Below are 26,733 nucleotides of genomic sequence, written 5' to 3'. Positions count from 1 at the left end.
CACCACACTCATTTTATTGCAAGTGAGCCAGGATCCAGGAGTCCAGCCGTACCCAGGTAGGAGACAGTGTTGACACTATTGCCATTAACACACAGAGACATTATACCACTCTGGCCTTCCTAACCTGGTACGTGAGTTACAACACCTTGAAGGGCCCGCAATGAGCAGGACCATGGTACGGTTACACGGACGCCTAATTATTTAGTGGGTCAGGATATGGGTATAATAGTTTATAGTTTTGTTTGTGACGCCAATTGCACACAGGTCACTCACATGACCTTGATTCCATGTGGGGTCGAGGACCTCATCGTCCTCCACATCATCTTCCACCCAGTCATCACCCCTGCCCCTCCTTGTCGGTCTGTACACTGCAGAAAGCCACAGCAGTTGGCACCTGTGTTTTTCGTCATCATCCGAGACGTGCTGCGGTGGTCCTCCCATGTACTCATCCTGAAACATAGTGGTTTGGCATCAGTGCAATCTCTTCTACTTCTGGGGCAGGGCTATGTGGATGGCCCTGGGAAACCCTGCTAGTAGAGTTATCAAAAAGCATAAGAGACTGTAGCATGTCTTGGGGCTCAGACTGCTTGGCTGATTTGCAAGGGGTGAGGTGAAAGACTGATGGACATCGGCTGCAGGTGATAACTCTGATCTTTCAGCAGGGGACTGGATGGGAGGCAATGTGAAGGAACTGGAGGCACTGTCAGCCACCCAATCTACTATCGCCTGTACTTGTTCTGGTCTCACCATTCGTAGAGCCGCATTCAGCCCGACCAAATACCACTGAAGGGTCTGTCGCCTACTCGCACCTGAGGAAGGGGTTTTACTTGTGCGTGTAGCTGGCACAGATCGACCACGTCCTCTCCCTGCAACAGGAGCTCCACCAACACCAGCAGCACCACGACCAGGGCCAAGTCCCTTATTTGACGCTCTCCTTATTCTTTTCGTTCCCCCACCAAATGGTTTATGTCAGGCTACAATGTAACCGCCAATAGTCAACAATTAAGTTCACTGACAGTAAGGCAGTGCCGGTGTCATAAAGATAAAACATTTCTTGAGGTCACACAATAGTGTGACAGGCAAATTTTATACAATTACTTCACGGTCACAAAAAATGTGAGCAGGCCGCAAATGTACTATCTAGCACAAAATGGGTGTTTTTTTCAAACAAAAATATAACAGCAGTATTTAACGGTTGTATTTGACTGTCAGAAATGCAGCAAAGGCCACAAATGTACTATCTAGTAGTGTTGAGCGCGAATATTTGAATAGCGAATATTTATCTCGAATATCGCAACTTCGCTAATTTGCGAATATTTTGAATATAGTGCTATATATTCTCTATATCGAATATTCGTCATATTTTTAACATCTGAAAACATGATTCCTTCCTGCTTCTTTCTTATGGATCAATGAGTCATTGGCTCACAAGCAACTTAACCCCTTAGGAACCCATGACGTACCGGTACGGCATGGATCCCGAGTCCTTAAGGACCCATGACGTAACGGTACGTCATCTACAGTTCCGATCACCGCCGCCCCGGCGGGCGGTGATCGGAACACAGTGCCTGCTCAAATCATTGAGCAGGCACCACGGCTAAATGTGCGGGGGGGTCCTGTGACCCCCCTCCGTGTCAGCGATCGCCACAAACCACAGGTCAATTCAGACCTGCGGTTTGCGGCTTTTTATTGTGCGGGCGGCGGTAGTCAGTGGTGCCAATGGGTCCCCATGGGGCTGTGGGGGGGACCCGATGGCATGGAAGGCATCGCGCTGCCTTCCGGTGACGTGCATGTGAGATCCAGCCCCCTGGATCTCACAGGCCGGAAGCTGTATGAGTAATACACACAGTATTACTCATTCAGCCAATGCATTCCAATACAGAAGTATTAAAATGCATTGTAAAGGATTAGACCCCCAAAAGTTCAAGTCCCAAAGTGGGACAAAAAATTAAGTGAAAAAAAAGTTGAAAAAATAGAGGTTTTCCCCCCAAAAAATTTAAAGTTTCAAGTAAAAATAAACAAAAACGTCATTTTGGGGAAAATAAAGTAAAAAAAATAATAATAATAAAAGTAAAAAAAAAGTTAAAAAAAATTAGGAAAAAATAGGGGAAAAAAAAAAGTATACATATTAGGTATCGCCGCGTCCGTATCGACCGGCTCTATAAACATATCACATGACTTAAACCCCTCAGATGAACACCGTCAAAAATTTAAAATAAAAACTGTGCTAAATAGACCATTTTTTGTCACCTTACATCACAAAAAGTACAACAGCAAGCGATGAAAAAGGCTTTTGCCCACCAAAATAGTACCAATCTAACCGTCACCATATCCCGCAAAAAATTAGCCCCTACCTTGTGTAAAACTTACATAAATAAATAAAAAAGTATACATATTAGCTATCACCCCGTCCGTATCGACCGGCTTTATAAAAATATCACATGAACTAACCCCTCAGATGAACACCGTCAAAAATTTAAAATAAAAACTGTGCTAAATAAACAATTTTTTGTCACCTTACATCACAAAAAGTGTAATAGCAAGCGATCAAAAAGTCATACGCACCCCAAAATAGTGCCAATAAAACCATCATCTCATCCCGCAAAAATCATACCCTACCCAAGGTAATCGCTCAAAAACTGAAAAAATTATGGCTCTCAGACTATGGAAGCACTAAAACATGATTTTTTTTTGCTTCAAAAAAGAAATCATTGTGTAAAACTTACATAAATAAAAAAAAGTATACATATTAGCTATCACCGCATCCGTGACAACCTGGTCTATAAAAATATCACATGATCTAACCTGTCAGATGAATGTTGTAAATAACAAAAAATAAAAACGGTGCCAAAACAGCTATTTCTTGTTATCTTGCCTCACAAAAAGTGTAATATAGAGCAACCAAAAATCATATGTACCCTAAACTAGTACCAACTATACTGCCACCCTATACCATAGTTTCTAAAATGGGGCAATTTTTTTGTAGTTTCTACTCTAGTTGTGCATCAAGGGGGCTTCAAATGGGACATGGTGTCAAAAAAACCAGTACAGCAAAATCTGCGTTCCAAAAACCGTATGGCATTCCTTTCCTTCTGCGCCCTGCCGTGTGCCAGTACAGCTGTTTACGACCACATATGGGGTGTTTCTGTAAACTACAGTATCAGGGCCAGAAATATTGTTTTTGTTTGGCTGTTAACCCTTGCTTTGTTACTGGGAAAAATGGAAAAAAATTGAAAATTTGCCAAAAAATTGAAATTCTGAAATTGAATCTCCATTTGCCAATAACTCTTGTGGAACACCTAAAGGGTTAACAACGTTTGTAAAACCAGTTTTGAATCCCTTGAGGGGTGTAGTTTCTTAGATGGGGTCAGTTTTATGGAGTTTATACTCTAGGGTTGCATCAGGGGGGCTTCAAATGGGGCATGGTGTAAAAAAAAACAGTCCAGCAAAATCTGCCTTCCAAAAACCATATGGCATTCCTTTCCTTCTGCGCCCTGCCATGTGCCGGTACAGCTGTTTACGACCACATATGGGGTGTTTCTGTAAACTACAGAATCAGGGCCATAAATATTGAGTTTTGTTTGGCTGTTAACCCTTGCTTTGTTACTGGGAAAAATGGATAAAAATTGAAAATTTGCCCAAAAATTTAAATTCTGAAATTTCAACTCCATTTGCCAATAACTCTTGTGGAACACCTAAAGGGTTAACGACGTTTGTAAAACCAGTTTTGAATCCCTTGAGGGGTGTAGTTTCTTAGATGGGGTCACTTTTATGGAGTTTCTACTCTAGGGGTGCATCAGGGGAGCTTCAAATGGGACATGGTGTCAAAAAAAACAGTCCAGCAAAATCTGCCTTCCAAAAACCGTATGGCATTCCTTTCCTTCTGCGCCCTGCTGTGTGCCCGTACAGTAGTTTACGACCACATATGGGGTGTTTCTGCAAACTACAGAATCAGGGCCATAAATATTGAGTTTGGTTTGGCTGTTAACCCTTGCTTTGTAACTGGAAAAAAATTATTAAAATCGAAAATCTGCCAAAAAAGTGAAATTTTAAAATTGTATCTCTATTTTCCATAAATTCTTGTGGAACACCTAAAGGGTTAAAAAAGTTTGTAAGATCAGTTTTGAATACCTTGAGGGGTGTAGTTTATAGAATGGGGTGATTTCTGGGTGGTTTCTATTATGTAAGCCTCGCAAAGTGGCTTCAGACCTGAACTGGTCCCTAAAAATTGGGTTTTTGAAAATTTCTGAAAAATTTCAAGATTTGCTTCTAAACTTCTAAGCCTTGTAACATCCCCAAAAAATAAAATATCATTCCCAAAATGATTCAAACATGAAGTAGACATATGGGGAATGTAAAGTAATAACTATGTTTGCAGGTATTACTATGTATTATAGAAGTAGAGAAATTGAAACTTGGAAATTTGCAATTTTTAAAAACTTTTTGGTAAATTTATTTATAAATAAAAAATTATTTTTTTTACTTCATTTTACCAGTGTCATGAAGTACAATATGTGACGAAAAACCAATCTCAGAATGGCCTGGATAAGTCAAAGCCTTTTAAAGTTATCAGTACTTAAAGTGACACTGGTCAGATTTGCAAAAAAATGGCCAAGTCCGTAAGGTGAAATAGGGCCGAGTCTTTAAGGGTTAAAGGGATTCTGTCACCTCGTTTTAGCTTATAGAGCTGCGGACATGCACGGCTAGATTGCCGCTAGCATGTCCGCAATATACCTGTCCCATAGCGCTGTGTGGTTTTATTGTGTTTTAAAAATGATTTTATAGATATGTAAATGACCCTGGTAAGGAGCCAAAGGGGCTGTACTAACCTTCTTGGAGCCCAGCCACGCCCCCTGTGAAGGAGCCCAGCACCGCCTGCGTCCTCTGAATCTCCTCCTTGCTCACAGTTAGATCGCCGTAATCTCACGATGCGCGAACAGTATGTTTTTTACCTTTCTCCTTGCAGCCGTTCTGATAAAATAACCACTTTTATAATATGCTAATGAGCCTCTAGGTGCTATGTGGGCATAAAATCAGCACCTAGAGGCTCCGTCTACTCACCCTTTATCCCGCCCAGGTCCCCTGTTCTGCCTGCCCCGCTCCTCTTGATTGAGGTCACGGTTCGCAGCATCGCTCACGAAATCCCACGCCTGCGCCGTTCACTTCTGTATTCGGTGCAGACGCAGTGAGTGAAAGATGCGCTCCTGGTGCCGGATTCCTCACTGCGCCTGCACCGACTACGTCACAGCGATCTAGCCAACAGAGTCCCTTTTAAGCAGGGAGGAATCATGTTTTCATATGGAAAAAAAAATAAGAATATTCTAAAAAACGAATATATAGTGAATATATTCGTTATTTAGAATATTGTTTTTTTGTTTTTTTTCAATGTGTATTGTTATTCCACTTCGGCATACTTCTCCCGGACAAGCGTTCCTGTTACCATGGGAACGCCTGTGGGTTAGAAAATACCATCGGATCTGAGTTTTCCCTGAGATTGTGAAAACTCAGATACGATGGTATATTCTAACCCACAGGCGTTCCCATGGTGACGGGGACGCTTTTCAGGGAGGAGTATGCCGAAGTGGAATAACAGTACACATTGAAAAAAAAATGAATATTCTAAATAACGAATATATTCGCTATATTGCTATAACTTCGTTTTTTAGAATATTCATCATATTCTAAATTTTAGAATATGACGAATATTCTAAAAAACAAATATATAGCAATATAGCGAATATTCGTAAAATACGCATATAGACTGCAATTTAGCTAATATAGTGCTATAACCTTTTTTTTTCAAAGTTGTAATTTTTCTTCAAATCTGAAATTTATAAGAAAGAAAATTACAACTATGAAAAAAAGTTTATAGCACTATATTACCTAAATTGCAGTCTATATGCGTATTTTACGAATATTCGCTATATTGCTATATATTCGTTTTTTAGAATATTCTTCATATTCTAAAACAAGTATATATAGCAATATAGCGAATATTCGCTGAATACAAATATAGAGCAATTTAATGGCTTCTTGCTTGATTTAACCGCCTCCGGACCACCTAACGCAGGATCGCGTTCCGGAGGCGGCAGCCCTGCGCAGAGTCACGCATCTACGAGTCATCTCGCGAGACGCAAGATTTCCTGTGAACGCGCACACAGGCGCGCGCGTTCACAGGATCGGAAGGTAAGCGAGTGGATCTCCAGCCTGCCAGCGGCGATCGTTCGCTGGCAGGCTGGAGATGCGATTTTTTTTAACCCCTAACAGGTATATTAGACGCTGTTTTGATAACAGCATCTAATATACCTGCTACCTGGTCCTCTGGTGGTCCCCTTTGCTTGGATCGACCACCAGAGGATACAGGCAGCTCAGTAATAAGTAGCTCCAAACACCACTACACTACACCCACCCCCTGTCACTTATTAACCCCTTATTAACCCCTGATCACCCCATATAGACTCCCTGATCACCCCCCTGTCATTGATCACCCCCTTGTAAGGCTCCATTCAGACGTCCGTATGTTTTTTACGAATCCACGGATACATGGATCGGATACGCAAAACACATACGGACGTCTGAATGGAGCCTTACAGGGGGGTGATCAATGACAGGAGGGTGATCACCCCATATAGACTCCCTGATCACCCCCCTGTCATTGATCACCCCCTGTAAGGCTCCATTCAGACGGCCAAATGTTTTTTACGTATCCACGGATACATGGATCGGATCCGCAAAACACATACGGACATCTGAATGGAGCCTTACAGGGGGGTGATCAATGACAGGAGGGTGATCACCCCATATAGACTCCCTGATCACCCCCCTGTCATTGATCACCCCCCTGTCATTGATCACCCCCCTGTAAGGCTCCATTCAGACGGCCAAATGTTTTTTACGTATCCACGGATACATGGATCGGATCCGCAAAACACATATGGACATCTGAATGGAGCCTTACAGGGGGGTGATCAATGACAGGGGGGTGATCACCCCATATAGACTCCCTGATCACCCCCCTGTCATTGATCACCCCACTGTCATTGATCACCCCACTGTCATTGATCACCCCCCTGTAAGGCTCCATTCAGACGTCCGTATGTTTTTTACGGATCCACGGATACATGGATCGGATCCGCAAAACACATACGGACGTCTGAATGGAGCCTTACAGGGGGGTGATCAATGACAGGGGGATGATCACCCCATATAGACTCCCTGATCACCCCCCTGTCATTGATCACCCCCCTGTCATTGATCACCCCCCTGTAAGGCTCCATTCAGACATTTTTTTGGCCCAAGTTAGCAGAAATTGTTTTTTTTTCTTACAAAGTCTCATATTCCACTAACTTGTGTCAAAAAATAAAATCTCACATGAACTCACCATACCCCTCACGGAATCCAAATGCATATAATTTTTTAGACATTTATATTCCAGACTTCTTCTCACGCTTTAGGGCCCCTAAAATGCCAGGGCAGTATAAATACCCCACATGTTACCCCATTTCGGAAAGAAGACACCCCAAGGTATTCCGTGAGGGGCATATTGAGTCCATGAAAGATTGAAATTTTTGTCCCAAGTTAGCGGAAAGGGAGACTTTGTGAGAAAAAAAAAAAAAAATCAATTTCCGCTAACTTGTGCAAAAAAAATAAAAAGTTGGGCAATGTGTTTTGGGGTGTCATTTTACATATACCCATGCAGAGAAATATCTTGGCAAAAGACAACTTTTCCCATTTTTTTTATACAAAGTTGGCATTTGACCAAGATATTTATATCACCCATATAAATATCTTGGTCAAATGCCAACTTTGTATAAAAAAAATGGGAAAAGTTGTCTTTTGCCAAGATATTTCTCTCACCCAGCATGGGTATATATAAAATGACACCCCAAAACACATTGCCCAACTTCTCCTGAGTGCGGCAATACCAGATGTGTGACACTTTTTTGCAGCCTAGGTGGGCAAAGGGGCCCACATTCCAAAGAGCACCTTTCGGATTTCACCGGCCATTTTTTACAGATTTTGATTTCAAACTACTTACCACACATTAGGGCCCCTAGAATGCCAGGGCAGTATAACTACCCCACAAGTGACCCCATTTTGGAAAGAAGACACCCCAAGGTATTTCGTGATGGGATAGTGAGTTCATGGAAGTTTTAATTTTTTGTCACAAGTTAGTGGAATATGAGACTTTGTAAGAATTTTTTTTTTTTTAAATAATCATTTTCCGCTAACTTGTGACAAAAAATAAAAAGTTCTATGAACTCACTATGCCCATCAGCGAATACCTTAGGGCAGTGGTGGCGAACCTATGGCACCGGTGCCAGAGGCGGCACTCTGAGCCCTCTCTGTGGGCACCCGCACCATGGAAAAAGTCTAAGGTGTACCAATATGCCATAGACTTTTCCTGCCATTTATCAGCACAGGGCGCACTATGAACAGCACAGGCAGCACAGGGCGCACTATGAACAGCACAGGCAGCGCAGGGCGCACTATGAACAGCACAGGCAGTGCATTGAATGTAGGCAGGATATTATAGCTAAATTATAAAAGTACATGGAAGATATACTATATTGGTATTCATATTCAGGCTCGGACTGGCCCACAGGGGTACAGCTGAATCCCCCGGTGGGCCCCTGAGCAAGGTAGGCCCCTAGTCTCCCACCCCCTGCACAAGTGGCTCATAGCACAGTAGACTTACTGCACTACATACATATATTCAATGTACAGCACCTCAACCAGCCGATGCATATAAAAAAAACTTGTTAGATTTATTATATTTGAATATATCCGTATGGTGGGCCCCCAAAATAAATTTTACTGGTGGGACCTAGGCACCCCAGTCTGACACTGTTCATATTAAATTGCTGTGTTGAAACTTTGCGATAAATAAGTGGGTTTTGGGTTACAGTTTGGGCACTCGGTCTGTAAAAGGTTCGCCACCACTGCCTTAGGGTGTCTACTTTCCGAAATGGGGTCATTTGTGGGGCGTTTGTACTGTGTGGCCATTGTAGAACCTCAGGAAACATGACAGGTGCTCAGAAAGTCAGGGCTGCTTCAAAAAGCGGAAATTCACATTTTTGTACCACAGTTTGTAAACGCTATAACTTTTACCCAAATCATTTTTTTTTTACCCAAACATTTTTTTTTATCAAAGTCATGTAGAACAATAAATTTAGAGAAAGATTTATATATGGATGTCGTTTTTTTTTGCAAAATTTTACAACTTGCTCGGTCATGCAACTTACCACCCAAATGAATTTTACCTCCTTTTCTTCTCACTAATAGAGCTTTCATTTGGTGGTATTTCATTGCTGCTGACATTTTTACTTTTTTTGTTATTAATCGAAATGTAATGATTTTTTTGCAAAAAAAAGACAATTGTTTGCAAAAAAATCGTTAAATTTCGATTAATAAGAAAAAAAGTAAAAATGTCAGCAGCAATGAAATACCACCAAATGAAAGCTCTATTAGTGAGAAGAAAAGGAGGTAAAATTCACTTGGGTGGTAAGTTGCATGACCGAGCAATAAACGGTGAAAGTAGTGTAGTGCAGAAGTGTAAAAAGTGGCCTAGTCATTAAGGGTGTTTAAGCTAGGGGGGCTGAAGTGGTTAACGAATATAGAGAATATAGCGCTATATTCATTATCTTCGTTAATTCTAGATAGACAACCAATCGGAAAGTTGCCTTATACAGTTAAACTCGCAATACGCGAATAATTAAATCGCATATTATTCGCAATAAATAGAATAATGGCAAATATTCGATGAATATAAGACGAATATTCAATCGAATATTCGCAAAATATTGCAAAATCCAATATTGCACCTTCCGCTCATCACTACTATCTAGCACAAAATGGGTGTCTTTTTCAAACGACAATGTAACAGCTAGGGATCGACCGATTATCGGTTTTACCGATATTATCGGCCGATATTCAGGATTTTGAACGTTATCGGTATCAGCATCTATTTTGCCGATATACCGATAACGTATTGGGAACACAGAACGCGCTGCTCTCAGCGCTCTCCGTGTTCCCTCCGCAGCACAGGGGAGAAGGAAGCAGTGTCTCCCTCCCCCTTTGCTGCTGCTGCCGCTGCCGCCAATGAGAGGAGAGAATATAAGAGGAGGGGCGGGGCTGTGGCCACTGCGCCACCAATGAAGATACCTCTCTCATTAATTCATATACAGGAGACGGGAGCTGGCTGCAGAATCACATAGCCGGCTCCCGACCTCTATGAACGGTAGCTGCGGTCCGCGGTAGTTAACCCCTTAGGTGCCGCGGATCGCAGCTACCGCTCATAGAGGTCGGGAGCCGGCTATGTGATTCTGCAGCCAGCTCCCGCCTCCTGTATATGAATGAGAGACTTATCTTCATTGGTGGCGCAGTGCGCCCCCCCTCCAAGCCCCCCAGTATTAATCATTGGTGGCGCAGTGCGCCCCCCACCCCCATCCCAATAGTAAAAACATTGGTGGCGCAGTGCGCCCCCCCCACCCAGTATTATTCATTGGTGGCAGTGGCCACAGGATCCCCTCCTCCTCCAATCGGAGCCCCAGCAGTGTAAGCCTGGGGCTCCGATCAGTTACCATGGCAGCCAGGACGCTATTGAAGCCCTGGCTGCCATAGTAAGCTCCATGCTGCTGTGTGCACAAAGCACAGAGCAGCAGGGACAGTGTGAGCTCCTATTCACCCTGATAGAGATCTATCAGGGTGAATAGGACAAGGGTTCTAGTCCCTAAGGGGGCTAAAAGTTAGTAAAAAAATATATATATATTAAGTATAAATGAAAAAGATTTACAAAAAAAATAAATAAATACACGTTAACAATAAACATATTAATTTTCAGCAGATTTGTGTAGGAAATTTTTTTTTTCTCAAAAATGAAAATTCCCAGAATATCGGTATAAATTATTGGCTATCGGCCTGAAAGTTCACAAATTATCGGTATTGGCCCTAAAAAATCAATATCGGTCGATCCCTAGTAACAGCAGTATTTAACGCTTGTATTAGACTGTCGGAAATGCAGCAAAGGCAGCAAGGGTACTTTATGGAAAAAAATATATGATTTTTTCACCCACAGTGAAACAGATGGATTTACTGATTTCATTTCACTATCAGATTTGCAGTGCAGGCCGCAAAGGTGCTTTATAGTCAGAATTTTTTTTTTTTTTTGACCCACAATGTGCCAGTTGTATTCACTGATTATATGTCACTATCAGATTTGCAGTGCAGGCCACAAAGGTACTTTATGGAAAAGAAAATATGAATTTTTCACCCACAATTAAACAGATGGATTTAACTGATTTTTCACTAACTTTCACTATCACAGGACGCAAATGTACTTTTTAGCAAAAAAAAAAAATTAATTTGTCCCCCCAGAGTCTAACAGATGGATTTAATGAATTGATTACACTTACATATGCAGCACAGGGGTACTTTAGAGAAAAAAAATTTAATATGTCACCCCCTGGGTCCCTGAACTCACAGACGGATTCCCTATATTATTTTCCCTTCCCCTGGCAGATATGACATGCAGGTGCACTTAAAAAATGGGTATATGTTGCCCACTGAACTAAAATAACAGGGTTAAATTATTGTCCCTGGCACATATGCTGTGCTGGTGCACTGAACCTGCACAAAATGGCCGCTGACGCCCACCTAACTAACAGACGGATAACACTTATTTTTCAGTGTCACTGGGCTCAGGGCAGGGTACAAAAATGTTGCACTGCACACACAAAAAAAAAAAACGCTGTAGATCGCAGAGTTAACAACAAGCTCTGATATCAGATTCTTTCCTATTCTCGCCCTAACAGCAGCTGCAACCTCTCCCTACACTAGTAAGAGCTGAGTGAAGTGCGGCGCTACGTGACTACAGCTTATATAGAGGCTGGGTCACATGCTGCACTGGCCAATCACAGCCATGCCATTAGTAGGCATGGCTGTGATGGCTTCTAAGGGCACACAGTTAAACGCTTGTTGATTGGCTGCCCTGCAGCCTTTCAAAAAGTGCCATTAAATCGCCGGACACCGAACTCGAACCCGAACTTTTACTAAAATGGTTCGGGTTCAGGTCCGGGGTCAAAAAATCATAAAGTTCGGTACGAACCTGAATTTTACAGTTCAGCTTCGCTCAACCCTATTCACCTATTCACCAGAAGAACGGAATGCTGCCTTACTTTTTTTCTGCTCTAGATAGATAGATAGATAGATAGATTTATAGGGTCAGGTGATACTCACGGTGGCTGCGCGTAGGACCCAATGAGTCCATACAGTAGCAGAAGACACAAAGCTCCTAACCCCATGATGCTGTCTGGGGTATGTGCTGTTTGCAGACATGGAGGGGGGTTTATAAAGGATTTTAGCCTGAGCTCTCTTTCCTTGACCCTATAGCCTTTTTAATAAGTAACTGAAGAGATTTAAAGTTTAAGGTATGTAAATGTTTGGCTGGGGGACAAATACAGGAATTCTAAATCAACACTGCCGGGAAATCACACAGCTTCAGCATAAAAGACCATTGCTCAATTCAGAGCAGAGTGAGAGGGAAGAAAAGAGCTGATTATAGTGATAATAGTAAAACAATAGAGTAATGCAGGATGTTATATATAATACAACTAATGCAAAACCCTAAGTTTGCAGCCACTTCTAGGGGGAGTTCAGTGCATAGGAATTTATACACTTACTGTAGACGGCAATGGAAGCTGTAAGATCTCATTGCACTGAGCTCCCCTAGTAGCGACTGCATGAAAATCCAGTGTTTTCATGCCAGGATTAAAAGAAACAGTTCACCCGCCATTTACCCCCGGGGCCATGTAGCGATCAAGTGGTCTGCATCCATAGCAGGTACATCACTTGGTCAGAGGTCATTATCTGTGTTGACTATTTGGAACTTGGGGCATTAACCTGTCACAGCAAACAGGCAGTCTGATTTAGAACTGCAGTTTTTTTTTTCAAGAACAGGATTAATATATAGTTTTATAGGAAAAGATTCAGTATAACAATAAAAGTGTAATATAACAATAGAATTCCCTGCTCATTCTACACTTAAGAGTCCAGTGGGCGGTCCTAATCAGTGATTTACAGCTATCGCTGTATGTCATGTAGGCGTCTATAATGATTGTTTCTATATAAATATGACATCTACCCCACCTGGTGAATGCCATAAAAAATAAATAAATAAAAAAGTTGCAAGACTTCGGTGAATAACTTCGGCATTTGATTATTAAACCATTCACTACCGAGCCACTTTTCACCTTAAATCCCAGGCCGATTTTTGCAAATCTGACATGTGTTACTTTATGTGGTAATAACTTACTTATTCTTAACCACCTCAGCCCCCCTAGCTTAAACACCCTTAATGACCAGACCACTTTTTACAATTCTGCACTACACTACTTTCACCATTTATTGCTCGGTCATGCAACTTACCACCCAAGTGAATTTTACCTCCTTTTCTTCTCACTAATAGAGCTTTCATTTGGTGGTATTTCATTGCTGCTGACATTTTTACTTTTTTTTTTATTAATCGAAATTTACAGATTTTTTTGCAAAAAAATGTCATTTTTCATTTTCAGTAGTAAAATTTTTCAAATAAAACGACATTTGTTTTTATTTTTTTCTCTAAATCTATTGTTCTACATGTCTTTGATAAAAAAAAATGTTTGGGTAAAAAAAAATGGTTTGGGTAAAAGTTATAGCGTTTACAAACTATGGTACAAAAATTTGAATTTCCGCTTTTTGAAGCAGCTCTGACTTTCTGAGCACCTGTCATATTTCCTGAGGTTCTACAATGCCCAGACAGTAGAAAAACCCCACAAATGACCCCATTTCGGAAAGTAGACACCCTAAGGTATTCGCTGATGGGCATAGTGAGTTCATAGAACTTTTTATTTTTTGTCACAAGTTAGCGGAAAATGATGATTTTTTTTTTACCTTACAAAGTCTCATTTTCCGCTAACTTGTGACAAAAAATAAAAAATTCTAGGAACTCGCCATGCGCCTCACAGAATATCTTGGGGTGTCTTCTTTCCAAAATGGGGTCACATGTGGGGTATTTATACTGCCCTGGAATTTTCGGGGCCCTAATGTGTGAGAAGTAGTTTGAAATCAAAATGTGTAAAAAATGCCCTGTGAAATCCTAAAGGTGCACTTTGGAATGTGGGCCCCTTTGCCCACCTAGACTGCAAAAAAGTGTCACACATGTGGTATCGCCGTACTCAGGTGAAGTTGGGCAATGTGTTTTTGGGTGTCATTTTACATATACCCATGCTGGGTGAGAGAAATATCTCGGCAAAAGACAACTTTTCCCATTTTTTTATACAAAGTTGGCCTCTGACCGAGATATTTATCTCACCCAGCATGGGTATATGTAAAATGACACCCCAAAACACATTGCCCAACTTCTCCTGAGTACGGCGATACCACATGTGTGACACTTTTTTGCAGCCTAGGTGAGCAAAGGGGTCCACATTCCAAAGAGCACCTTTAGGATTTCACAGGGCATTTTTTACACATTTTGATTTCAAACTACTTCTCACGCATTAGGGCCCCTAAAATGCCAGGGCAGTATAACTACCCCACAAGTGACCCCATTTTGGAAAGAAGACGCCCCAAGGTATTTCGTGATGGGCATAGGGAGTTCATTGAAGTTTTTATTTTTTGTCACAAGTTAGTGAAATATAAGACTTTGTAGGGAAAAAAAAAATATATCATAATTTTCCGCTAACTTGTGACAAAAAATAAAAAATTCCAGGAACTAGCCATGCCCCTCCCGGAATACCTTGGGGTGTCTTCTTTCCAAAATGGGGTCACTTGTGGGGTAGTTATACTGCCCTGGCATTTTAGGGGCCCTAATGCGTGAGAAGTAGTTTGAAATCAAAATGTGTAAAAAATGCCCTGTGAAATCCTAAAGGTGCTCTTTGGAATGTGGGCCCCTTTGCCCACCTAGGCTGCAAAAAAGTGTCCCACATGTGGTATTGCCGTACTCAGGAGAAATTGGGCAATGTGTTTTGGGGTGTCTTTTTACATATACCCATGCTGGGTGAGAGAAATATCTCGGCAAAGACAACTTTTCCCATTTTTTTATACAAAGTTGGCATTTGACCGAGATATTTATCTCACCCAGCATGGATATATGTAAAATGACACCCCAAAACACATTGCCCAACTTCTCCTGAGTACGGCGATAACACATGTGTGACACTTTTTTGCAGCCTAGATGCGCAAAGGGGCCCAAATTCCTTTTAGAAGGGCATTTTTAGACATTTGGATCCCAGACTTCTTCTCACACTTTAGGGCCCCTAAAATGCCAGGGCAGTATAACTACCCCACATGTGACCCCATTTTGGAAAGAAGACACCCCAAGGTATTCAATGAGGGGCATGGCGAGTTCATAGAAGATTTTTTTTTTTTTGCACAAGTTAGCGGAAATTGTTTATTTTTTTTTTTTTCCTCACAAAGTCTCCCTTTCCGCTAACTTGGGACAAAAATTTCAATCTTTCATGGACTCAATATGCCCCTCAGCGAATACCTTGGGGTGTCTTCTTTCCAAAATGGGGTCATTTGTGGGGTGTTTGTACTGCCCTATCATTTGAGGGTCTCCGCAATCATTACATGTATGCCCAGCATTAGGAGTTTCTGCTATTCTCCTTATATTGAGCATACGGGTAATGAGACCTCTGGGCTGAAAGAAAAAAATGAACGGCACAGATTTCTTCATTCGCATTGATCAATGTGGATGAAAAAATCTCTGCCAAAAAAAAAAAGGAGGGGAAAGGCGTTTGCCAGGACATAGGAGTTCCGCCCAACATCCAAACCCACTTAGCCTGTATGCCCTGGCAAACCGGATTTCTCCATTCACATCAATCGATGAGGATGAATAAATCATTGCCGGGATTTTTTTTTTTTTTTATATATATACAAAGTGTTTGACAAAGTATATGAACACTGCCGCCCCCTCAGCTCATAAGCCTCGGCAAATGTATCTTTTACTGCAGAGGAGAAATCTCGTCTTGCAGCGCCGCATACACCGACTTTTGTGTAATCTGACAGCAGCGCAATGCTTCTGTCAGAATGCACATCAGTGCTGCAGCTAGTCGATCGGTTGGTCCACCTGGAAGGTAAAAAAAACAAAACAAAAAAACCAGGCCGCAACGCAATAAATTTATTAATTAATATATTTATTAAACTTTATAATAACATTTGAACGGAACATATAAACTTTATTTAACTTTTTGAACAGAACGTTTACTTTTTTGCTTACTGGTGATTTTTTTTTTTTTACCTTTATAGGACAAGCCTCTCCTTCCCCATGGGAAAATGTGCAAAGCGCAAAGCGCCCAAAGATGTGGCTAAGTACATTATGCACATTGTCCCAGGTGAAAGGAGAGGTTTGCAGCAGCTGTGAGTGAAAGGGCCCTAATAGCCCTGTGTGCCTGTCCTGTGTCACGCAATCCCTATACTAAGTGTACCTGTGTGTGGTACTTCCGGAAACACTCCCCTAAGCATAGGGCAGGGTGGTCAGGGCAGTCAGGACAGAAATAGCGGGTGTCACGCCTTATTCCACTCCTGCTACAGACACAACATTTTTTTTCGGGGTGGCGGTCGGTTTGAGGTACCAGCAACGACACTGGGGAAATGTCGCTCGTGTAGACTGCTCTCAACACTGGTGGATGGGGCCACGGAACCTCCTGGATACAGGAGGTTCTCGATGATCTCTTCCTGAAATTTGAGGAAGGATCCTGTTCTCCTAGCCTTACTGTAGATAACAAAACTATTATAGGCAGCCAATTGAATCAAATATACAGACACCTTATTATTCCAGCGTCTGGTCCTGCGGGAAAGTAGATAAGGAGCCAACATCTGGTCATTGAAGTCCACCCCTCCCATGTGAAGGTTATAGTCGTGGACTGAGAGGGGCTTTTCAATGACACTGGTTGCTCGTTCAATTTGGATTGTCGTGTCTGCGTGAATGGAGGAGAGCATGTAAACGTCACGCTTGTCTCTCCATTTCACCGCGAGCAGTTCTTGGTTACACAAGGCAGCCCTCTCCCCCCTTGCAAGACGGTTGGTAACGAGCCGTTAGGGGGAAGCCCCGGCGACTAGGTCGCGCGGTGCCACAGCAGCCAATCTGTTCTAGGAACAAATGCCTGAAGAGGGGCACACTTGTGTAAAAATTGTCCACATAAAGATGGTACCCCTTGCCAAATAAGGGTGACACCAAGTCCCAGACTGTCTTCCCACTGCTCCCCAGGTAGTCAGGGCAACTGACCGGCTCCAGGGTCTGATCTTTACCCTCATAGATCCGAAATTTGTGGGTATAGCCTGTGGCCCTTTCACAGAGCTTATACAATTTGACCCCATACCGGGCGCGCTTGCTTGGGATGTATTGTTTGAAGCCAAGGCGCCCGGTAAAATGTATAAGTGACTCGTCTACGCAGATGTTTTGCTCAGGGGTATTCAAATCTGCAAATTTGGTGTTGAAGTGGTCTATGAGGGGCCGAATTTTGTGGAGCTGGTCAAAAGCTGGGTTGCCTCTGGGACGAAAGGTGCTGTTGTCGCTAAAGTGCAGGAAACGCAGGATGGTCTCAAATCGTGTCCTGGACATGGCAGCAGAGAATATGGGCATGTGATGAATTGAGTTTGTGGACCAATATGACCGCAATTCATGCTTTTTGGTTAAGCCCATGTTGAGGAGAAGGCCCAGAATTTTTTTTAATTCGGAAACCTGGACGGGTTTCCACCGGAAAGACTGGGCATAAGAGCTTTCCGGGTTGGCGGCTATAAATTCAGTGGCATATTGGTTTGTTTCTGCCACAACTAAGTCCAAGAGCTCAGCAGTTAAGAACAGCTCAAAAAACCCCAGTGCTGAACCGATCTGAGCTGTCTCAACCCGAACTCCAGACTGGGCGGTGAAAGGGGGAACTACTGGTGCGGCTGAAGTTGGGGGCTGCCAATCAGGGTTTGCCAGCACCTCAGGGACTCTAGGGGCTCTACGGGCCTGTCTGTGCGGTGGCTGCGACGGGGGAACTAATGCACGTGCCACCGTACCAGCTTCAACTGCCCTTCTGGTGCTCGCCACTTCACAGCCCCACTCTGCTGCCCTTGAAGCGGATCCTGCGCAACCTGTGGTGTAGCAACATGGAGCCGGGTACGCCTGGTGGTATCAGGGACCTCAACCTCCGCGTCCGAACTTTAGGCCTCTTCAGAAGAATACCCCTTGTTTGCCATTTGGTCAAATAAATTTAGGGGGTATTCCCTGAGACTACCCAAGAAAAAAAGCAAGCCTGTCTTACAAATGGGAGGCTAGCGAAGTACCGGAGGCCGCTGCGATTGATAAAAAATATCAAAACTGATTTTTTTTTATCGCTTCAGCGCTTGTAAAGTGATTGTGCAGTGATCAAAAAATATATATATTTTTGTCACTGCGGCGGGGCGGGCGTGGGTGAACGCACGTGTGGGCGACCGATCAGGCCTGATCAGGCAAACACTGCGTTTTGGGTGGAGGGTGAGCTAAGGTGACACTAATACTATTATAGATCTGACTGTGATCAGTTCTGATCACTTACAGATACTATAAAAGTACAAATGCTGATTAGCGTATGATATGATGTTTTCATTTAGTGATGAGCATCGGATCCTAGATCCTAAGTTGCTTCGCTCAAAACTTCATTTTAATGCTGTACGGAGCAGCACAGGCTTCCAGAAATGCTAGCACAGGCTTCCAGTATCCGTAGTTTCAGGTGCTGCACATCTCGTATCATCTGAAGGCAATCGTCTAAGCTGTGAAGATACGAGATGTGCAGCACCTGAAACTACGGATACTGGAAGCCTGTGCTAGCATTTCTCCTGCGGTGTTGCTATCAGTGTGTGAAGAGTGGGAGAAGAGGGTTGCATTGACAATCCAACACAATAGGCAGCACATTGAACACATTTTATAAGTGTTCAGAAACTTGTAAATAACTCATGAAAGAATAAAGTTATGTTAAAACCAAGCACACCATTGTTTTTCTTGTGAAATTCCCAATAAGTTTGATGTGTCACATGACCCTCTTCCTATTGAAAAAACAAAAGTTGGATTCAAAATGGCCGACTTCAAAATGGCCACCATGGTCACCACCCATCTTGAAAAGTTTCCCCGCTCACATATACTAATGTGCCACAAACAGGAAGTTAATATCACCAACCATTCCCATTTTATTAAGGTGTATCCATATAAATGGCCCACCCTGTACAGAACACCGATCCCAAGCCCGAACTTCTGTGAAGAAGTTCGGGTTTGGGTACCAAACATGCGCGATTTTTCTCACGCAATGTTTTGCACTCGCGCCGAAAAATCGTGCATGTTCCCCCAACGCACCCGCACCTTTTCCCGCAACGCCCGTGTGAAAGAGGCCTAAGGAAGGCATCGGGCTGCCTTCCTTGCCATGGGGTCCCCGTCACAGCAGCGTGGGGACCCTATGGACACCGGTCCCTTTGAGGATACCGCACGTGCCGCGGTCAGCGCTGACCGTGGCCGTGCAAGGTCTGGGGATCAGCTCAAACAGTGACTTCAGGTGTCATTTAAACAATAGTCTTTTATTTTGTTCAACACAGCCTTAACAAATGCTCGCTTACTTCAGCGGGTAAACAGAAAGAAACACAGTTCGTATGAAGTGGTATAACTCACAGTCCTCTGTAGTTCCAGAGTTCCACCATCCGCTGGAGAGGGGAAAAATAGGCAATGGCAGGCTTATCCACAGCAACACAGCTACACACCACACAGCTTTACTCCCAGTCTGTTACACTTCCAGACTAGGAACCACACCCCCAGCTCTCCTGGAATTCCTGGCTTAAATAGGCCAGCCAACACCTGGCCTGGATACGTGGGAGTAGTCATCCCACCCTGCTCTTTGACTACTCCAATGAAACCCGGCCCGGATCAGCTGCAGCTAGCAGCTAAACTACCTCTAGCAACTGTCAGTAACCTAGGGTTACTGACAAAACATTGCTGGTTCATTTCACTGAGGCCAGGCACCTCGGTGACACGTATCTATCATCTATTATGGCACCTTGTGCCTTCTCACATATCCCCCCCCCTCTGTCCAAAGCCGGGGGCTTGGACATCTTTAGCCCCCAGACTGTGTACCCTTGACAAGGCGTCTGCATTCCCTTGCATCTTGCCTGGCCTGTGTTCTACTGAGAAGGAGAAATCTTGAAGTGCAAGGAACCAGCGGGTAACTCGGGCATTATTCCCCCTCTTCTCTCGCATCCACCTTAGGGGAGCATGGTCTGACACTAACCTAAACCTCCTTCCTAGTAAATAGTACCTAAGGGAGTCTAGTGCCCATTTTATGGCCAGACACTCCTTCTCAACGATGGCATAATTCCTTTCTGCTGGGGACAGTTTTCTACTCAGGTACATCACTGGGTGCTCTTCTCCATTCACTACCTGAGACATGACTGCACCCAGACCCACATCGGAGGCATCGGTCTGGACTACAATCTCACAGGAAAAATCCGGGGCTATCAACACTGGTTGCTTACACAGGGCCTGTTTAAGCTCTTGAAAGGCCCTTTCCGCTTCTGGGGACCACCTCACCATAGCAGACTTTGTGCCCTTTGTCAGGTCAGTCAGGGGAACCGCTATTTCTGCAAACCTGGGGACAAACCGCCTATAGTAGCCCACAATACCCAGAAATGCCTTGATCTGCTTCTTAGTTAGTGGACGGGGCCAATTCTGAATGGCTTCTACCTTGTTAAGCTGGGGTTTAATCTCCCCTCTCCCCACTACGTAGCCCAGGTATCTGGTTTCCTCCATGCCTAGGGCACATTTGGCTGGGTTTATCTTAAACCCTGCCTTCCTTAGAGCATCAAGGACGGCCTGAACTTTTCTGAGATGGCTTTCCCAATCGCGACTAAAAATGACAATGTCATCTAAGTACGCCGCGGCATACTCCTTATGGGGCCGTAGTACTTGGTCCATAGCTCTTTGGAAGGTGGCAGGGGCCCCCTGCAAGCCAAACGGCATTCTTACATACTGAAAAGACCCCTCAGGTGTAGAGAACGCAGTCTTCTCCTTAGCCTCTTGCGACAGTGGGATCTTCCAGTATCCTTTAGTGAGATCTAAGGTGCTAATATACCTTGCGGGGCCTAGCCGTTCGACCAGCTCATCTACCCTGGGCATAGGGTAAGTATCAACTGTGGACACTTCATTAGGCTTGCGGTAGTCATTGCAGAATCTCTACTCCCCGTTTGGTTTTGGCACTAACACTATGGGGCTGGACCAGCCACTTTTTGACCTTTCAATCACCCCTAGCTCCATCATCCTCCTAACCTCTTTAGAAATCACAGCCCGGCGGGCTTCAGGGATCCTATAGGGTTTTAAGTTCACTCTCACTTGGGTATCTGTGAGGATCTCATGTACTATCACATTTGTACGGCCAGGGGTTTCTGTGAAGAGATCTGTATTCCTCTGCAGCAGTTCCCTAAACTGTTGTTTTTGGGAGGGGGATAGGGTCTCTGAGATTTTAACAGCTTCGATGGTGGACCCCTGTTGAGCCACCAGGCAAGAAGCTTCAGGTGGGTCTCTCTCCTTCCAGAGTTTGATCAGATTGACATGGTATATCTGGTAGGGCTTTCTCTTCCCTGGCTGGTGTACCCTATAGTTGACCTCTCCCACTTTTTCCACTATCTTGTAGGGACCCTGCCATTTGGCTAGGAATTTGCTTTCGACAGTAGGGACTAACACTAACACCCGATCTCCCGGATTAAACTGTCTTAGACAAGCGGACCTATTATATACCCGGGCCTGTGCCTCCTGAGCCTGAAGCATATGTTCCTTTACAATGGGCATCACCCTCGCCATCCTCTCTTGCATCTGTGCTACATGCTCTACTACACTTTTGTAGGGAGTGGCCTCACTTTCCCACGTTTCCTTTGCCACATCCAAGAGACCTCTGGGGTGTCTGCCATATAGCAATTCAAAGGGTGAAAAACCTGTGGAGGACTGGGGCACTTCTCTAATAGAGAACAGTAAGTATGGTAACAGACAATCCCAGTCCCGCCCATCCTTCTCTACCACCTTCCTCAGCATGGCCTTTAGGGTCTTATTAAAATGCTCCACAAGGCCATCCGTCTGAGGATGGTATACGGAGGTTCGCAGCTGAGTGACTCTTAAAACTTTGCACAGTTCCCTCATCACTTTTGACTTAAACGGGGTCCCCTGATCTGTAAGAATATCTTTGGGAATACCCGTTCGGGAGAAGACATGGAACAACTCCCGGGCAATATTTTTGGATGTGGGGTTCCATAGGGGAACAGCCTCGGGGTACCGGGTAGCGTAATCAGCGATTACGAGGATGTACTGATGCCCCCTAGCGGACTTCACCAATGGGCCTACCAGGTCCATTGCTATCCTTTCAAAGGGGACCTCAATGATTGGTAAGGGGACGAGAGGGCTACGGAAGTGTGCTACCGGGGAAGTGACCTGACAAACTGGACACGATTGACAGAATTCCCTAATCTCTCGGTAACACCCCGGCCAATAAAATCGTTGTAGGACCCTCTCAAGTGTTTTGTCTGCACCCAGGTGACCACCTAACACATGGGAATGGGCCATGTCCATAACCATACGTCGATATGGTCCCGGGACTATTAGCTGCTCTATCACTTCGTCCCATATCTTGGTCACCCGGTATAATAGATCCTGATTCAGGGCAAAGTGTGGAAACCGTTGGTCGACCCCGGGCTCTTGCGGAACCCCATTAAGGACCTCCACATTCTCTAGTGCCCCTTTTAAGGTCAAATCTCGAAGTTGGGCCGTACCAAACTTTCCCCGGGATACCTCCAAGTCGGGGACATTTTCCTCTGGGGTATCCTCTTCCTCATTGTCTCCTAGCAGGACAGTCAGAGGAAACTCCTGGGTCGCCTCTGGACCCCCACCCACAGGGTTGCATGGGCCTGCGGGGTGATTTGGCATAGCAACCTTTGCCCACAGGTCCCAGAACAGGGGGCAGTCACGACCAATAATAACCTCATGCAGTAAGCATTTCACTACTCCCACATGGTGGGTCAGGGCAGCCCACCCCGTCTCCAGCGTAACCTGGGCCACCGGGTAAACTCTGGTGTCCCCATGAATACATGTGACTCCCAGATTTTTCCCAGAGACCAACACATGAGGAAGAGAGGCCGAGATCAGGGTGACCAAGCTCCCTGAGTCCAACAGTCCTGAGACCAGAGTTCCATTGACGGTTAGTGTACACATCTGGGGTCCCTCCCCCCCTGTGGGTATGGCGCTGCAAGCTGGCTGCGCAAAGAAGGAACTGCGCCGCCCTGCAGAACAGTCCATGGGCTCCGTGGTGAGGGGACACTGGGCTACCATGTGACCCGGGGCCCGACATCTCCAGCAAATGATTTCCCGAGGGATTCCTCTGGGTATGGGTTCGGGCATCCCCCTGGCCTTGACACGACCCTCTTGAGTAGGCTTGGCCCCTAGTCTCTGACTATCGGAGTCCTTCCTGGCCCTCCAATATGTTGATTTAAGGTTCCCTGGACCGCCCAGGGACTTCTCCATGGCATTGAATCTCTCCACTAGTCCCACCAGGTCATCTGCTGTCTGGGGGTTACCCTGTGTAACCCAGCACTGAATGGGGTGAGGAAGGGAGTGCATGTACCGGTCCATGACCACACGCTCCACCATTTCAGCAGGGGAGCAAACCTCTGGCTGCAACCACTTTTGAACCAGATGTAGTAAGTCAAATAGCTGTGACCTCAGAGGTTTGTCCAGGCTCTAGGTCCAGTACTGTACCCTTTGGGCTCTCACAGCCAAAGTAACACCCAGCCGTGCCAGGATCTCGGCTTTTAATTTGGGGTACTCTTTAGCGTCCTGCAGGGCAAGATCATAATAGGCCTTTTGGGGCTCCCCAGTTAAATACGGGGCCAGGACTTCAGCCCACTGATCCGGTGGTAGCTTTTCCCGGTCAGCCACCCGCTCGAACACCGTGAGGAAAGCCTCGACGTCATCCTCCAGGGTCATCTTTTGTAAAGCTTCCCTCACAGTCCTCCTGACACGATGACCATCATTCGGAGTGGGAGGAGTTGAACTCTCCCGAGTGCGAACGGCGTCGGTCAGGACGGCCATCTGCTGGATGAGCAGCTTGTTGGTCTCTTGCTGGGCTTGCATGGCGTCCGTATGTGCTTTCTGTTGCTGCAAGTTTGCCTGCACCAGGTGCTTAATCACTTCCTCCATGGCAGCTGGTGTGGGTTGTCTCTGTGTTGCAGCTTTGACCCAGGACATGTAATTCGACCGCGGGTTTATGCCCGCATCCGACACCACTTGTGGGGATCAGCTCAAACAGTAACTTCAGGTGTCATTTAAACAATAGTCTTTTATTTTGTTCAACACAGCCTTAACAAATGCTCGCTTACTTCAGCGGGTAAACAGAAAGAAACACAGTTCGTATGAAGTGGTATAACTCACAGTCCTCTGTAGTTCCAGAGTTCCACCATCCGCTGGAGAGGGGAAAAATAGGCAATGGCAGGCTTATCCACAGCAACACAGCTACACACCACACAGCTTTACTCCCAGTCTGTTACACTTCCAGACTAGGAACCACACCCCCAGCTCTCCTGGGATTCCTGGCTTAAATAGGCCAGCCAACACCTGGCCTGGATACGTGGGAGTAGTCATCCCACCCTGCTCTTTGACTACTCCAATGAAACCCGGCCCGGATCAGCTGCAGCTAGCAGCTAAACTACCTCTAGCAACTGTCAGTAACCTAGGGTTACTGACAAAACATTGCTGGTTCATTTCACTGAGGCCAGGCACCTCGGTGACACGTATCTATCATCTATTATGGCACCTTGTGCCTTCTCACAAAGGGTTAATGCGCCGGCATCGGTGATTTCACTGATGCCGGTCTATACAGCAGGGGTCCGGCTATCAGTGACAGCTGTACTGCGCTGGTATTTTGTACCTAGTTCATAGCGCCGTACAGCTACGGCACTGGTAGCGAACGGGTTAAACTTGAAGACCATTTTAAAACAGGTATCCAAAGTCAGCTTTGGTACCGACTGGTACCTCGGAACCAAGTTTTAAAATGTTTTTCAAGTTGAAAAATGTTTTTCAAGTTGAAAAATGTTTTTCAAGTTGAAATATGTTTTTCAAGTTGAAAAATCAAATCCTGAAGTTATTCTCCAAAGTCCCACAAGACTTTGGAGATAAAGAGCCCAGAGCCCATACATTTTGATGCTGTACGGAGACGGATCTCCGTACAGCATTAAAATGAAGTTTTGAGCGAAGCAACTTTGGATCTAGGATCCGATGCTCATCACTAAATGAAAACATCATATCATACCACAAAAAGCAACCTCACCCAATATAATCCCCAGAATTTTTTTTTAAATATGGCTCTCAGTAAATGGCTAGCCAAAAAAACTAATTTTTCTTCAAAAATCCTTTGTGTAAAAGTGGTAAAGCATAAAAAAAGACTATATAGAAATGGTATCTCTGTAATCGTACTGACCAACAGAATAAAGATAATTTGTAATTTTTCCCACATGTTGTACCATGCAATAATGAAACCTAAAAAGCAACGTCAGAGTTGCTGTCTTTTCTTTATATAAAGCAATTAAGAAGTACCTCAAAATAATACCAATAATAATGGCAACTCATCCCGCAAAAAAATAAGCCTTCACACAAACAAAACGTATGGTTGTCAGAAAATGACTGCACTGGTACCCCAGAGACCTTACGGACCCAGGGCCGGCAAACTGGGCAATTGTCCGGGGGCCCCAATCCTCTAAGGGGCCCCCTGCTTCAGTCCTGGCAGATGGTTGGTTGAACAGTTGGGACTCCAGAGTGGGGAATTTCCCAGCTTAGGAGTCCCTGCTCTGACTTCTTATATGGATGTGTGCATATAGGGAGTCAGTGTTATGAACATGAAAGGGGTATTCCCAAGCATGGTCATTATGCTTGGGGACACCCTGTATATATAAGTATCATTTAGACTCTATTTTAGAAATGTTTCTGTGGGGATTGAAGATCACAACCATCTACATTAAAGGGAAGAACCTTAACAACTGGGCTATAGAGCTCAATGCTAAGTCGTTGCTGAAAAACCTCAGAATTTTTTCTTGTATAATACAAGAGAAACTTGTATGAGGTTTTTAACACAAGATAAACTTCTATGAAGTTTTTCAGCAATGACTTAGCATTGAGCTCTATAGCACAGTGGTTAAGGTTCTTGCCTTTAATGTAGATGGTTGTGAGTTTCAATCCCCACAGAAACATTTTAAAAATAGGGGCTACATAAAACTTTAATACACAGGGTGTCCCCAACAGTGAAAAGTTAGATTTTATTGAGAAAAAAAATCTAGTAAAACGTAAAATATGATCAAATAACACGAGTATTAACCCACACTACCCTTTTTAACTTGTGTAACCAGTATTTTTTGTTGGCAACCCTAACAGCACCCCCGCTCAGGACGTCTATAGGCTAAATTTTTGCCAGATGATCTTTCGTTTTGACAATACCATTTTGGGGTGTGTATGACTTGATCACTTTTTATTAAATTTTCTTGGAAGATGAAGTGATGAAAAAACACAAATAGCCCTTTTTTAAAAATGTTTTCTGTTTTTTTTTTTTATATTTTAATAGTATGGTCGTTTTTGCAATCGGCAATGCCCATAATGCTATTTATTTTTGTTTCTTTTTATTTTGGGGAATGGGGGTGATTTTAATATATATATTTTTTTTT

At 44.2% G+C, this 26,733-nt stretch overlaps 1 protein-coding gene across 1 annotated transcript in view; it reads right to left on the bottom strand.

Moving 5' to 3' along the window:
- Nucleotides 1–22,806, bottom strand: part of LOC120986498 (complement C3-like) — a 445,179-nt gene extending 422,373 nt beyond the window's left edge. The window contains exons 1-4 of the mRNA XM_040415121.1: nucleotides 22,801–22,806; nucleotides 19,660–19,667; nucleotides 18,804–18,809; nucleotides 12,238–12,306 (exon numbers count right to left, since the gene is read on the bottom strand). Coding sequence (XP_040271055.1) covers nucleotides 12,238–12,302 — 65 coding nt within the window. The 5' untranslated portion in view covers nucleotides 12,303–12,306; nucleotides 18,804–18,809; nucleotides 19,660–19,667; nucleotides 22,801–22,806. The remainder of the gene's footprint in view (nucleotides 1–12,237; nucleotides 12,307–18,803; nucleotides 18,810–19,659; nucleotides 19,668–22,800) is intronic.
- Nucleotides 22,807–26,733: the final 3,927 nt, after the last annotated feature.

The sequence above is a fragment of the Bufo bufo genome, chromosome 1, assembly GCF_905171765.1.
Source record: "Bufo bufo chromosome 1, aBufBuf1.1, whole genome shotgun sequence".
Taxonomy (NCBI): Eukaryota; Metazoa; Chordata; class Amphibia; order Anura; family Bufonidae; genus Bufo; species Bufo bufo.
Note: the sequence above shows the minus strand (reverse complement) of the source record. Positions and strands in the feature narration are given on the sequence as shown.